Consider the following 15,494-nt stretch of genomic DNA (forward strand, 5'->3'; position numbering starts at 1 on the left):
CTACTCAGCCATGAAGCTCACTGGTGCCCTTGGGCCAATCACAGTTTCTCAGCCTAACCTCCCTCACAGGGTGGTTGGGAGGATAAAATGAGGAGGGGGGAACCATATACACCACTTGAGCTCCTTGCAGGAATGGTGGGATATTAATGAAATTAATAATATTTACAATTCACATCTTGAACAGCCCATGCATATATAAGATTACGTCATATTTCAGCTAAAGCATGCCTTTGGTTATTTTCATTGGCTATACAGTCATACCTCTAGTTGCGTTAGGTTCATGTTGCGGATTTTCGGGTTGCGAACGCGGCAAACCCGGAAATGTATACTTCCGGGTTTCGCTGTGCGCACACACATAAAACTGTTCTGCGTGCTTCGCGCATGCGGAGTGCTCTGTGCACTTTGCGCACACGCAGAAGCGCTCTGTTGTGTCACACGCACACACAGAAGCGGCACTCTACTTACTGACTTTTCGGGGTGCAAATGGTACCCCGGAATGGATCACGTCCATAAGTAGAGGTACCACTGTACTGGCACAGCAATGGCAAAACAAAGCCAGAAATGTATTTTAAAAGTATGTATTTTAAAAGTATGTAATCCACAAGCATAATGGTTGACACTTGGGCATCTTTAGCATGACGGAAATTCAAAGAAAAGGCAAGATTATAATTCAGCCATTTCTAAAGCTAAGTGCACAAAAAGATGATCACGATTCCTATTCTTAAAGCTTTGGCTTGGCAGAAGGTGGAAAATATAGTTGTTATTTTTTTCTCCCTCCAAACTATTCCTTTTCCAATCATTGGGAGAGGGTTTTAAGATTAACAATCAAGATTTTGAAATAATCAAGATGTCTCACCTCCACAAGAATACAGAATGTAGGAAGTGGATTAGTGGAAGAATCTAACAACACCTGCCATACAAGGACATGCGTTCCAAGACTGTGCACAAAATCTTACCATTTTTCTGCATGCCGTGAGAATTATTCACAGTCTAAGGGAGGATTAAAAGGAATTCACTATGCAACTGAAGAAAACAGAAAATTTCCTTTTCTGCTTCCCTAGTTGCTCCCTCATTATGGCTATCAATAAGGCAATGTATAAATATTTTTAATTCAACCAGTGAGTGTCCCACTGCTGCTACCTCAAACTTCACATGCATCAGTCAATATGTTAGTTTATACTCAGGTCACTGCTGCAGCTGTTATTGACAACAGGGTACAAAAAAAATCCTTGATTTCTGTGCCCTGTGTCCTCCTCTTCCAGCATGCCTCCCCGACCTACTAAGAGGGCACAAGGTTTAGGCTTAAAAAGCAGCAGCCTAACTATTTCTCAACCACAGGACCCCAGCAGGCCAATTGCTTGAGAGGCCAATAACCCAAGTACTTAATTGGCCCAGAGATATTTTATTACTGTGTCAATCGAGCAGCAGTTGTGAAAGAGCAATGTGCAAAATAAGTAATGTTGATTTAGGCTTTCCTAGAATGCGGTGATGGCTGGAATGACGTTATTTCTGCATCTGCCAAAAGCACAGACTTCTAAATTTAATCAAGGGCCCTGAACATTTTTACAGACGGCCAGTTCCTCTTTTCCTATGAATGGTTATTTTGAAAACAAAGTCTGAAAATATGCAAGCAAAATCTGATAAACAAGAACATTTTAAGAGGCAAAAATGAGATAAATAAAAGTATGTTAAATATGTGCAGGTGTAGAAAAGGAGAGCAAGACGGACAGAAAAATGCAAGTCTACTCAGAAGTGCGTCCTACTGTGTTCAGTGGGATTTGCTTCCAAGTAAGCATGTATAGCATTGCAGCCCAAGTGAGCCATAATCAGACCCTTTTGATCAACAGGATGTGGGTTTATTTCCAAAGTCACATCTTTAATTGCAGCATAGTTTCACAACTTTAACAGCAGTGTAGCTTCAAAGTCTGGTCTCTCTCCCCACATCCATATCACATCAGATCAGTTGTGTCTGCATTCCAAAACCCAGCACTGGGGATTATTTCCACAAGGTGAAGGAAAACAATTTTTATACAAAGGCTTCATCTTGGCTCACACACTCATTTGCATAGATAATTATAATACCCCCCCCTAAGAATTTTTTAACTCTTAATGAAAGCAACACATTTTAAGAGTCTTCAGTTTATATAATGGCAAGTGCTAGATCAACAGTACTAGTACACATTTATTGCTATTTACATAGGATTATAAAAATATGCCTGGTAGTATTTATCCTACTTATTTTGATGTCTCTGGGGTCATATAAAACCAGCATGAAAAGGCAAAATTAAAAGCACAAGCCTCCAACCTTTGTACATATAATAGTCACACATGTGAAACACTTCTATCATTATAAAGTGGAAACCAAAATAAGAGGCATATCCCCCACTCTTCAGTAGCTCATGCTGACTTGTGCCACAGTCTTGTACACCTCAGTCTACCTCACCAGCCCAGTTCTATACAGATATGATCTCCACCTGCAAGCATATATTTAAAACAAAAACATTTCAATTGCCCTGACCATGACTATCATCTATACATACATACTTGAACTAAATGGAACTTCTATCTGAGCTAGACATGAACTGGATTGGCTGTAAATTAACCGGGGTTTTTTTTGGGGGGGGGGCTTTCTATGTTAGGTTCTTGAGTATGGATAGTCTTAAAATCTCCCAGAGAGATATAGTAACAACAGCAAAAATACTAGACCCATTACACACAGTATGCTAGAGAAAGTAAAACAGAAAGCGGGTAGGCAGGAAGGTGATTAAGGGTTTAAGGGGAAGAGAAAGAATAAGAACTTGGAGACAAAATTAAACTAAGAGCTTGGCGGGGAGAGGGGAGTCTAGAATACCTCCTTCCAAAACCAGGTCTTTCAACTGAGCATCCTTCAGTGTTGTACTGTTAAGCTGGTCAGTGGACATAATCGTGTCCTCCTCCGCTGGGAAAGGAGCGCGTCGGGCATCGCCTTGGGCTCCCTGCAGCAGCCAGGCAGCGTCGTCGCGAGTCTCCCGGTCGCCCAGGCGGGTGGGGGGGGGGTTGGGCTGGCCGCGTCTCTCCCTCGGCAGGCAGGCGAAAGCGGCCGGCGCTCCTAGACACAACTCCGTCGGGGCGGCTCAGACCGCAAGCGGAGGCGCGCGCCGCCCGACAAGGGCCCGCAGAAGAGCGCAGGAGCGCCGCGAAGCGGAGGACTCTTCTCCGAGGCCTCTCATGCTGCCCGGCCCGAGGCGAAGCCCCTGGAGAGGCTCCTCCGGGCCTCGCTCCACGCCACCGGCTGGGGCACAGAAGCACCCGCAGGGAAAAACACCGAAGGGGGCGACCCTGCGTAAAGGCGCATGGCGTAGCGCGCTCGGGGATTTCTATAGGTTTTTGTTTTATTTTTAAAAAAGTTTAAAAAGGAAGGAAAATCATAGAAAAAGAAAACGTCGATCTATTAATCCCGATTAGATGTCCTAATTCCATATATATATGGAGCTCCATATTGCACATGAAAAAAAATTAATATGGCCTAATTAAAAAGCCTAAGGAGGAAGAAAGGGCGAAGGGTGGGGAGAAAGCCAAGGAAGACGCCGCTCTTACCAACTTCCCGCACCCAACTGCTCCGCCGCCGCGGCTGCTGCGCTCTTTAAACCAAGCCCCATGGACACTGTGGAGGCTTCTAATTCTTCCGCATTTCTGCTCCAGCGCGACGTGCGTCACTCCGTGCCCAAAACGCGGCCCTCGCCGCCGCGGCCGCCGCTTGACTCAGGAGGCTCCGCTGGGCTCCCTCCCCCGCCCAGCCCAGGCTCCGGCTACTATTGGAAACGGCGCGCACGTGCTCTTTCCAGCTGAGCGCTGCTCTCGGCGGCGGCGGCGGCATCACACACACACACAGAGACACGGCGCTGCCAGTGCCCACCCGTGTCACAAGAGCCTCCTTGTCTCGGTTTCCCCGCCAGCCACACCGTACGTTGAGTACATGAAGGTTACAGTATGCCGCCCTCCCGCCTCAGTCCCTACCCTGGTCTATAGGAAACGCCGGTATGGAGATGAGCAGGGCCTGGAGGCTAATCTTCCCTCCGTGTGGTACGCGCACTGCCAACTCTTGACGCAGGCATCTGCCTCCAAGGCTCTGTCAAGTGAAATACTTAGTGGGGCGACGAGGGAGGGGGGGGGAGCGTGCCTGTGTGTTATCAACGGGATTAGGCTTAATGGGTCTACGCCGCGGTAAAAATCTTCCAGCTGATTCTCATCTAGAAAAGGAGGTGTTTGCATGGATGTGGGTGTTTTAACACATGGCGCTCAGTTTGTAAATTCTGGTCACAATTAAGCTATTTCCACATGTAGCTAAGATTCTTCTCCTTTCCTTTTCCCACATCTCTAATCCAAATGAAAAACCAACACTGAAAAATTGTGTGCTGACATACATTTTTTCAAATAGCTTTCTTCCACATCCTGTTTTGCAATATGGTGCATTGTACCAGATAAAAGAAAATGGGTTAGATCCATGGTAGCCCTGGATTCAAATCGCTGCTCAAACCCAGTAGCTACACAGGACTTGTGTGATTTATTTGTATTTTAAGAAGCCGGTGATGTCTACATGGTCTTGAGCTCCTAGCAGAAAGGACAGGATGCAAAGTGATGAGTAAACACTGACAAGTGGAAAATAACAATACAACCCCTGTGTATAGTCACCTCCAGACTTTTAACTATTTTGCAGGAAATAGTTGCATATCAGAATACTTGCATATCATAAATGTAGATGCAATTAAATTGGGGATTAAAGTGCTCTGGCAAAAAAAATTCTTTTTTAAAAAAGGATTTTATGCAGTTAAAAAAGTGACAAGGAAATACACTAAAAACTGTGGGCTAATGATAGATGGGATGGTGTATAATCTGCTCACAAACAAATTGGGATAAATGTTCATTGTTATTTAATCTCTGCAAATAAATCAGAACAAATGCTCAATAAATAGTGAACACCATATAATCTTGGCATAAGCTTTGTGCAAGCACATCAGGATGAATGTTCAATGAACAGATAATCTAGAGGTGCCTAACATCTACTCAGAAGAAAGACCCATTAGGTTCAGTGACACTTACTCTCAAGTAAACTGTACTGCTTGCAGCCTGAAAGGCATTCTTAGGGCCTTTCTAAACCTTTTTACTAGCCAAAGCCAGACGATACTCAGAAGCACTGTATGCCAAAATGCCACATTAAGAAGAAACATTTAGGGAGCTGGTGGTAGTGGCTTTTTAGAAATGCCCTTACTTAAGATGGCAAGTTTAAGCTCTGGGTTACTGGTACACGAGTACTTCCACGGTGGAAGCCAAAACCCTTCATGTTTTTAGAGGGTACATTGCTGAAAGAGAGGAAATGCATCACCCAAAAGGGGGAAATATTTACATGAAATTTGCACATGATAGCCTAATTTCTGCATATACAGGCAACAACTGATTTACATGCATCCAACTGACAAGCAACCACGCACATGTGCATCACGGTAATATGGCCAGAAAAGGGGGTGTAGGGGCTTAGGCACACTCTGTTGTCACATGCAGTGACCCAGAATGCAAACCCCTCCCCCACAAGTTGGGGTTTGTGTGTACTGTAAATGCAAATTTAGAAACAAATAGTAATGATTTAAATAGATGTATAATCTTAGCATAGTGGAAAAACCTGTGCCAAGTGGCTGCTCAGTCTGCTGGCCAGGTGCTTAATTGATGATGGGCAACTTCAAGGCCTGTCCTCTTCCTTCTTAGTATAATTCATCTTTGCATCAGACTGGTACCAGACAGCTCTTCAAAGAGAGGGCTCTCCTCTATCAAACAGGCCACCCAAGGCAAGTATTTTATGTACTGAATTTATTCATATCCCTCCCTCCCTGCAAAAGGAGTCTAGTTGCATTCTTGCTCTGAGTTTGGAACACAAAACATCTACTTCAAAAAGCAGAAGACAGTTAGTGAGCCCTAGACACATCGTGCAAGTAGCACCCAATGTGTCTGCCTCAAAAGAGACAGAAAAAAATCCATGTGCAGGCAGGGCATGGGAATATCCAAAATGAAAATACTGAAGCAGAACCAGGTACTGTACAACTTGAGTGACAGAAAAAAACTGGATATAGGAAACGACATATCAAAAGCAAATTCTCTACCAGACGTATTAAAGCTGAGCTGCTTACACAATGCTGGATGCTGACAGAAAGTTATGACTTCTAGGCAGGACAGGACAGTACCAAGAACATTTCACCATGCATGGTTTTCTAAATATTATCCTTGGTTAGCATACTGTGCTGTTTTGAAAGGACCTACATAGCATTATGACATTTTATTTCCCAGCCAGTAGTACAAGGCGGACAGGACATATTCATTGGCAAATTTGTTCCAAGTACAAAGACTTTGGTGAACCTGCAAGAGATAACTCACAAAGTAGAGGGTACAGTGTTTCCTATGAAGACTAGGCTTCTAGGCTTTTAGGTTTCTTTCTGCCATGAAAAGACAAAGGGTTTTGTTTAAATGGCAACTTCATAAGTCATATGCAAGAGCTAGAGAAAAATAAACAAAATCTGAACTCTATAATATCAGCCAATGTGTACTGTGGGTGACACAACCTTGCTTTTTGTTGTAAGACTGGTACTACAGGTAACATGGTAGGCCTTTGGCAGTTTTGTGTTAAGGCAGGGAATTTTTTTTAATGGAAATTGGGTCAGACAAGTACACACCTGCAAGAATGCAGAATGAATTAATAAAGTTGTGTGGCCAAATTTTGAGGGAAGACACAGTTGTGAAGGCTAATACTTCCATGACATTTTTAATTTTAGTAGATGAAAGAACAGATATTTCTGGAATAGAACAACTGTCTATAGGTGTTGTGAAAGAAAGTGATAGGAATGCATCTGTACATGAGGAATTCCTGGGGTTTATTTCAATATAAGACCAAACTGCAGTAGGCATAACCAACACAGTTTTATCTGCTGATTTTGGAATAGATCTCAATAAGTTAGTTGGACAAGGATACGACAGTCATTCAACCATGGCAGGAAAATAAGATGGGGTTCTAGCATAAAACTATCCTCAGGCAGCCTTTGTCCACTGCTCATCCCATAGACATCATCTTACTGTAAATGAACTGAACAGTGTGAGTGATGTGTACAATGCTGTTGGCATAATTAAAACCATTATGAAAATCTTCCATGGGAGCATCCACAGATGACATCTAATACCCCAACTACCAATGCTATGTGAAACATGGAGTCAGAAATCAAGAGTATCTCTTCACATGCAGACAGTTACCCAAATATCACAACTCAAGCAATTGGCAGGATCGAGCAACACCAAGAAAAAACAAATTTCAGGCTAGTATGTATGTATTTATCTAATTTATATACCTGCCCTTCATCCGAAGATAACAGGGTGGTTCATAATATAAACTTTTATCATAGACATCCACTTTTACTATTTATCTTGTGATCGTAAGCAAAGATTCTTCAAAACCAGAACCAGTCACCCAAGCACTGGAATCTGTAAAGTTAGGTGCAATTGAAATGAAAGCACATATACAAAAGTTGCTGGGAATAATTTAACAGCACAGGGAAGCTAGTGGGAGACCATCAGCATAATAGAGGACAAGAAACTGGCAGATGAAGTGGCTGTAGAATTCAAAGCACTTAAACAAGACAAGCTAGTCCCCCAACCAATCCACAGAAGAGTTATGCCAGTGGTCCATCTACATTCCCAACCTGGATTCATTGATTACCTCATCAAGGGATTGTTTTAGTCATGAAAACTAGCCTGCTTACAGTTTACTGAAACTACATCCATCTCAGAAGTACCACACTGAATGAAAATTTAAAAACCTGCAAGTCCATGTCAATTTCATCCAGGAACTGTACAAATCTGAAAGCTTTAGGGATGAATCCGTCACTTGGTATGACTTGTAGGGAGAAGGAAATACACCCATCATCTTGTGACTTATGCAATATGAGCCTTACTGAACCATTGGACCACACCCAACTGTGCTCTGCTATTAAAATGGCCATCCCCACAGCACTTTCCCTACCAGTTACAACATGCACAGCTGAACAATTCTTTAGCACTTGGGGCAGAGTGCTGACACAGCTACATTCCACAATGAGTGAAGATCAATTGTCTGGCTTGTTGGGTGTCCATAAGAGAAAAGTTGAAGAATTATCCCAAGGAGAAATTTATATTGACCATTTTGGTGAAGACCCTCCAATACTCCAGCTTTTGTTTAAAGAGTGATCTACTTTGCATTATATTTTCCTTTATATTAGGGATAGATAAACATTAACCAAAAAAAGTTTTCCTTTTTCAGACCTTATGTCTGGCATTCACAACACCCAAGGCAGATTATGTGCAAATAGTGTGTAATTCAGTATTATGATTTTTTAAAATTTGATATTATGGTACTGTTCAGTTGACAAAGCTGTATGCCTTTCTATTGCTTTACTCTATTACAGGCATAGCCAAACTCAGCCCTCCAGATGTTTTGGAACTACAACTCCCATCATCCCTAGCTAACAGGACCAGTGGTCAGGGATGATGGGAATCAAAACATCTGGAGGGCCGAGTTTGCCTATGCCTGCTCTATTATTACTAAATATATAAAGTTAGTAGTTCTGAAATGTATAATCCCATACAATACAGTAAACCACCATTGTTTCTTGTTACTTCTCTTCAGCACCGTGTAATGATTTGTGGGATTCATCACAAGTCAACAATGTGTAGTCACAAATTATAGACCTTGCCCCCTCTGGGGGGAAAATTCTGAGGACACCCTTGGGAGAGAAGGTGTAGTGGGAGTGGCTTGGATGGATGGGAACGACTTGTATCCCCACCACCCCATTCTTGGAAGACATGAAGTCCATCACCATCACGGCATGGAACTGGGCTGCACTAGACTTGTGATGAGCAGGGTGACAGCATAGATCCTAGAGGATAAAATAAATTAGGAGGAGGGGGATCCACTGAAAATTGGCAGGCGATGCAAGCAATGATACCATTTACACTACAGTGGTACCTCGAGTTAAGTACTTAATTCGTTCCGGAGGTCTGTTCTTAACCTGAAACTGTTCTTAACATGAAGCACCACTTTAGCTAATGGGGCCTCCTGCTGCTGCCGCACCGCCAGAGCCCGATTTCTTTCTTCTTCTTTTTTAAATATTTTTTATTGAATGATTTTATGTTACAAAAAACAATACAGCCATACTACCACTCAATATAATTAAGAAATAAAAATTACATACATCGATATTTAGTTTGTTGTTTGTTATTTACCGTCTTATTTCCTCCCAAACATTGCATATAACAACCCACATATGTGCAGACACCCACACACCCACACCCACACACAAAATGATAATAATGAAAGTAAATATTTTTCCACTATTATCTTCCAAAATCTTTTCTTCAACTTTGACTTCCTGTCAAGTCCCTTTGCGTATGTTTTATCTTACATTTGAATGTACACAAAACAATAAACCTTTTGTATAATTTTTCTAATACATTCTGAAAACATAATAAATCCTTAATTGTTATCCACCTCCTTTTTGTTCCTTTATCACTCGAATGCTAGCACGGAGTCAAAACTATTATTATATTTTTGAACATATCTTCTATAACCACCCCATTTTTCTGCAAATTTTTGCTTTGAGTTTCCTCTGAGTTTACAAGTCAATTGAGCCATCTCCACCAATTCCTGTAATTTGATTTGCCAATCTATTATTTTTGGAGCCTCGTGATCTTTCCATCCCTTGGCCAGAGCCCGATTTCTGTTCTTATCCTGAAGCAAAGTTCCTAACCTGAAGCACTATTTCTGGGTTAGCGGAGTGTGGAACCTGAAGCATATGTAACCTGAAGCGTATGTAACCTGAGGAACCACTGTATTCTATACCAGACAACACTGGAACAAAGTTTCAGTCTGGTATAGGATGCTTGGTTAATTCTTGCTACAACAGACTAATACAGCAACTCCTATGGAATGTTATAATTCTTGAATCCATTCTGGCCATTATAGCAGAAATTCTGATAGTGTTTGGTTTTAACAATCCATTCCATTTTGGACTTCACTTTCCATGTAGTGGCAGTTTTACTGCTATGCATCTATTGCTCCTTTCTACCCCATCCCTCATTAACAAGTAATGAAACACAGGGTGGCTTCATATAAAATAGCGCTTTGAAACACTTACTAAAACATTAAAACAGCAGAAACATACATAACTGCTCCCTTTCCCTATCATGGGATGAACACAGATTCTTCCCTCATTCAAAAGCCTGACAGAAGGGGGCTTACTACAACATCTGTCTCAAGAGTTTTCATTGAGGACTTGGCATACAAAGTTATGGATTGTTTGCTTATGAATGTGGAGATGAGTGTGCTTTACATGTCTGAAGGCCTAAGCTTATGTTTAATATACTGCTATAGAAATATCCCTCTCAGGAGCCCAATGACTATGAGGTGCAGCGCTCATCTCCGCTTTCAGGCCGAGGGAGCCGGCATTTGTGTGCAGGCAGCTTTACAAGTCATATGGCCAACATGTCTAAACGGCTTCTGGCGCAATGAGACACTGTGACGGAAGTCAAAGCGCATGGAAATGCCATTTACCTGTTGAGGGTAAACCTGTTGACTGATACCTGTTGATGGTATGTGGGCAAGGCGGACAAAGAAAGAGGGGAAACATTTTCTCATTTGCTGAAAATAAGAAGTAAAGTGTGTGGCACCTCCACCTTTTTTTAACATTTCAAATTGTATTTTATTTTGGTTTTAATGTGATTAGGTGTGAGCAAGTAAACAGATGGCACCAGCTTGGAGATTAGAAACAGAAGCCAGAAGAAATAAGTTTGGAGGAAGGATTTAAAACAAAAGTAGAGTGTTTAGGCTTCTATATTAAATCACTCTTAAAGCTTGCTTCATTTGACATTATTAGTAAGTACTTTGAAAACTAACCTGAATTTAAAAAAATAAATCTTCCAAAGCCTTGACTAAATCTCTTCTAAAATCTTGTTTCATAGATAAACACAGCTGTGCTTCATCCACAGTCCATGTGGTCCACCCACAGGCCATATCCATCCATTTAAAATGCCTCATTTTTGTGGCTGAGTTTGTTTTGTGCTATGCAGGAATGAATTATCCTGAGACATAGAGCACTACCACTTGAAAAGCAAGCAAAGATTCAGGGTTGAATCTAGCCAAACATGCCTTGTAAGCCAGCAGTTCCAAAATAGTCATTTTGAGGTACGAGGCTGCTGACAATGTTATCATCTTGGCACAGTCAACGTATTACATGCATCAGAGAACTAGTGTGGTTCAGTGCATATTGCTGAATTTGGACTTCAAAGATCAGGTTCAAATCTCACTTCAGCCACTGAGTGGCTTCAGTATTACTTTATCGGCCATTTACATTATAAACATGGAAATAAAATTGTGACTTGCAAACTCTAAGGGTGAATTTAAACTGCAAAGGAGTTGGGATACTAAAAGTTCTAGCTGTGTAAATTAGAATAGTAAGCAGACACTACGCCTCCATTTTCATACTTCTTCACAACTATGAGAGTTAGTAACCTTTTTTAAGGTAAAAAACAACAACCTGTCATTCCTCATATTACATATGCATTCTTTGCCAGAGTCCTTATATTGTGGAACATGACTATGTGAAGAAGCATTCTGTTCTCACAAGTGAGTTAAATAACAGGGTACAGGGTGCAAATCCACACTGAGCTATTAATCTAACTAGATGACTCAGGTCTAGTCAATATCTGTCAGCCTAACCTATCACTCAAGATTGTGTTGAGAATAAAAAGGATCAAGGGAAAACTACCCTGAGTTCTTTTAGAGAAGGGTAGGACAGAAATGCACCAAACAGAGAAAGAATTATATGTAAAAAAAAAATCTCACTGTACTTGAACATGGGGAAAGGGGACATTTAGAAAAGGTTTCTAAATTGGCACATGATAATTGGTTCAGGTCTCTTCATGTGAGGAGAACATCCCTAAAGAGAGAAAGTCTCTAGGCGGCTAAGAATCAAAATTCGATACAGGCAGCTGTAATGTTAAATACAGGAATAGAATAACTTCCTATTAATTCAATTACTGGCTAATACAATCCTCCATTTGATTCCTCAGGAATTAAATAATCCTTACTGAAAAGGGCACAGTTTATCCCCCCCCCCCCTTTTACAATGATAGTATTTCTTTATATTTGAGCTACTTGGTGAGATGATCTAATCTGTAGATTAGAAGACTTGCCACTAAAGCAACAGCGAAAGCCACGCACACCCTATGCAACAACAGCAACAATGTGGAAACAAAGCCGTTGGTTTAGTCAGATAGGTGTCTCCAGCGTATAGCACTCCATTTCTCTTTTTCTGGCAGACTATAACCTCTGTGAGAGCTGACAATGCCCACCAACCATAATTTCTGAGATATGGGTTCATCTGGGGAATGGGTGCACATAAAGATGTGGAGGAGCACATCTTAGGTGAAGGGGACTGACTATCAAGTTGTGCCTTATGAGCCTGAGCTGTACCACTTAAGGTTTCAAGTGGTGGATCACAATCAGCACACCAATTCATCCACACAAATTTAGATCAGGCAAGCCTTCTCCCCTACCTCTAGGTCACTTCCAAACAGCCTGCTTATTGAGCATTCAACCTGAATTGTTTGCAGGCAGCATAGAAAACATTGGCTATTTATTGCATATTCATTCTGATATGTTTATGAAAAGGTTAAACAACATTGTGTCAAATGTTATCCTATGGTTTCCAGTATGTTTTCTCATCACTTTCCTTAAGTGCAATATGTCCAGTATTTTGAGGAAGGGATTTGTTGTGCCAGACCTCCAAATCAGTTTTAATTATACAACCTGAATTTGCTGGTATGTGATAGAATCCCACCCAAAAATAGTGACAGTCTCAAAGCAGCCCTAGTGGGTATGGGTGGGTGTGCACGCACGTGTTATATGGAGGAACATTCAATCTTTATGTGCTTAAGATACAGCTTCATGGCCTCAGTAAAAGCTAGACCTATGAAACAAAGTGTTGAAGATTATCATTGTCAATATGTTTTATGGAAACATATTTAGCACCAGTTACATGTTGTTTCCCATTTTGACCCATCATTGATTGTCACCCAAGATCGAGTGTTAAATCTTTTATTCCTGTTCACAAAGGTATGACACTGTTTAGGCTTTCCCTACAATGTCTACCAAAAGAAGGATTCGACCTTATGTTTCCCTTCATCCCATTCAAGCAGGAGCTAAAAAAAGGTGCATCAGAGAAATGCATTAAAAACTTGAGACCACACCTCATTTATTATATTTGCACAGAAATATCACAGCTGAGAGTGAGGGAGCCAGAGACAGAATTAGCAGGGGTGCCAGCAGCTCTGCATATGGAAGCATCTTATTCCTCCCTGACACAGAAACTAAAAGCCATGTTGTTGAGATATATGTCGCTAAACAAGCCATTAACAGCATTTTACACACAAAAGGGAGTATTCGCTCTTTCACTAAAATGAGTCCCTTTGGGGCCACAGTGTGACTCATGCCAGGTAGATTATTCACTTGCCTAAACTGAATTGCAAGCAAGCCATCTGGCAGTCAAGGTGAAAGAGACAGGCACTGACAAGCAAACCTTAAACTGAGATGATATGTGTGAATAAGATGATTCGGGTAGAGAAAGTCTTCTGTTATTTTCCTAATGACTCTGCAATGCCAGCATAACAGGATTTTGCAATCTTCTTGCAAACAGTAGCTCATAAACCCCTGTCTAAGGCTTTGTATAGACAAAAACTTTTCAAAGTGTTGGATGCAGTGTTGTATACCTAGGGGCATTAAATGCCTGGGGTATTTAATGCTTCCTGTCCCACCATAGTCTCTGATAAACCTGTTTTTTCAGGTTTTGTAGCCTTTAAACAGCACCAGGGACAAGCCAAAGTACAGTGGTACCTCGGGTTACAGACGCTTCAGGTTACATATGCTTCAGGTTACAGACTCTGCTAACCCAGAAATATTACCTCGGGTTAAGAACTTTGCTTCAGGATAAGAACAGAAATCATGCAGCAGCAGCACAGCGGCAGCAGGAGGTCCCATTAGCTAAAGTGGTGCTTCAGGTTAAGAACAGTTTCAGGTTAAGAACGAATTAAGTTCTTAACCTGAGGTACCACTGTAGTTACCAGCACTACTGCTACTACTATAGATGTGTATACATTTGGTATGCTTGTCCTGGACACCTATTGAACACGCAAACACTGCTACATCCCATTCCTATATCACAGCAGTTTAGGAACCATTTTTAAATGTGGTTTCACTACCACCTACATTTAAAAAATAATAATCATGAAAACGAATGCTTAATACTTACTCTGTTGTTATCCCTCCTTTCTTATATGGAGAGCTCAGGATGGCCTTTTGTCTTCATACCAAGCCTTGGGGGTATATTAGGTTGAGAAATAAAGGCTGGTCCAAAATCAGTCACTGATCTTCAATGCGGACTAAAGATTTGAGACCTGCCCTTTCCAGTCTAAATACAAAATTCTAGCCACCATCGCACACTGGCTATCTATCTTTCATCTATCTATCACAACAGTACAGTTCTACTTTTCTACATTCAAGTATACAGTGTTCTTTCTTGTAAGTTTCCTATAAAACTGATATCCACTAGACCAAGAGTTGCTTCAATCCAGACCATGGAGATTTGGCAAAGTTGACTTGATGTACAACTTTTCCTTGGGACACGCTTGTCCAGTGCACTAGATACTGAAACACCTTGTCTAATGTTTAAGAATGCATGAGTTACATAAAAGAAGTTTTAAGGACCTTCACACACACACACACACCTATATATATAAAAACTCTTCACAAGCTCAAGAGGTCAAGACACGAAAGCTTTAGCAACTAATCTACACTTAATGACCCACCCAGTGGTATTCAGAATATCACTCATGAAATCACTCAAGATATCCCTCAAGTAATTAAGGAACAAAAGAAGAAAAGGCACACTAATCTAGGAACTTCCTCTCTGCCCAGAACGTTGGAGGCTATACACCACACCCCTCAACAGTATTTATAGGAACTCAAACACCAGATTCTGCTCTGTTCCAGTAACAAGAAGCCGAAAGCACCAGCCTGAAGATGACGAGTGAGACCTCGTCGAAACGTCGCACAGACACCCCGACTCTTACACGGGAAGACACCCGAAGACACCAAAACCTGCATTCCTGTACCCGTGAAAATCTACGAAAGCATATATATATATATATATATATATATTAAACAAAGCTGACTTGTTCTATTTTATCTCACACTGGAATGCGCCTATCTTGTGAGGAAAGTAGGAAACACCTGTCCTTTTTTTAAAAAACCAAAAGACTTCCCTGAACTTTTTAACACAGTTACAGACTAGACATTTTATCACATTGTGTGCCAGCTAAAAACCACACCACAACGAACACTTCCTGACTCACTCAAATGCACAAAGCATGTATGGTTCTTGCAGACAGTA

The 15,494-nt window shown here is 41.4% G+C and overlaps 1 protein-coding gene across 4 annotated transcripts in view; it reads right to left on the reverse strand.

The window, feature by feature from the left end:
- The window catches only part of LDLRAD4 (low density lipoprotein receptor class A domain containing 4), a 263,298-nt gene that overhangs the window by 15,048 nt on the left and 232,756 nt on the right, over positions 1–15,494 (reverse strand). The window contains exon 1 of one of the 4 annotated variants that reach the window (XM_082235211.1): positions 3,577–3,921. The exons of 2 other annotated variants lie outside the window; for them this stretch is intronic. Coding sequence is in view for 1 of the 2 variants with exons in the window: in XM_082235209.1 (XP_082091335.1) it covers positions 2,852–2,921 (70 nt within the window). In the remaining variant the exon portion in view is untranslated. One more of the 4 variants, XM_082235209.1, reaches the window with a different exon arrangement.

Source organism: Podarcis vaucheri (assembly GCF_965113315.1).
Source record: "Podarcis vaucheri genome assembly, chromosome: 8".
In the NCBI taxonomy this organism is placed as follows: domain Eukaryota; kingdom Metazoa; phylum Chordata; class Lepidosauria; order Squamata; family Lacertidae; genus Podarcis; species Podarcis vaucheri.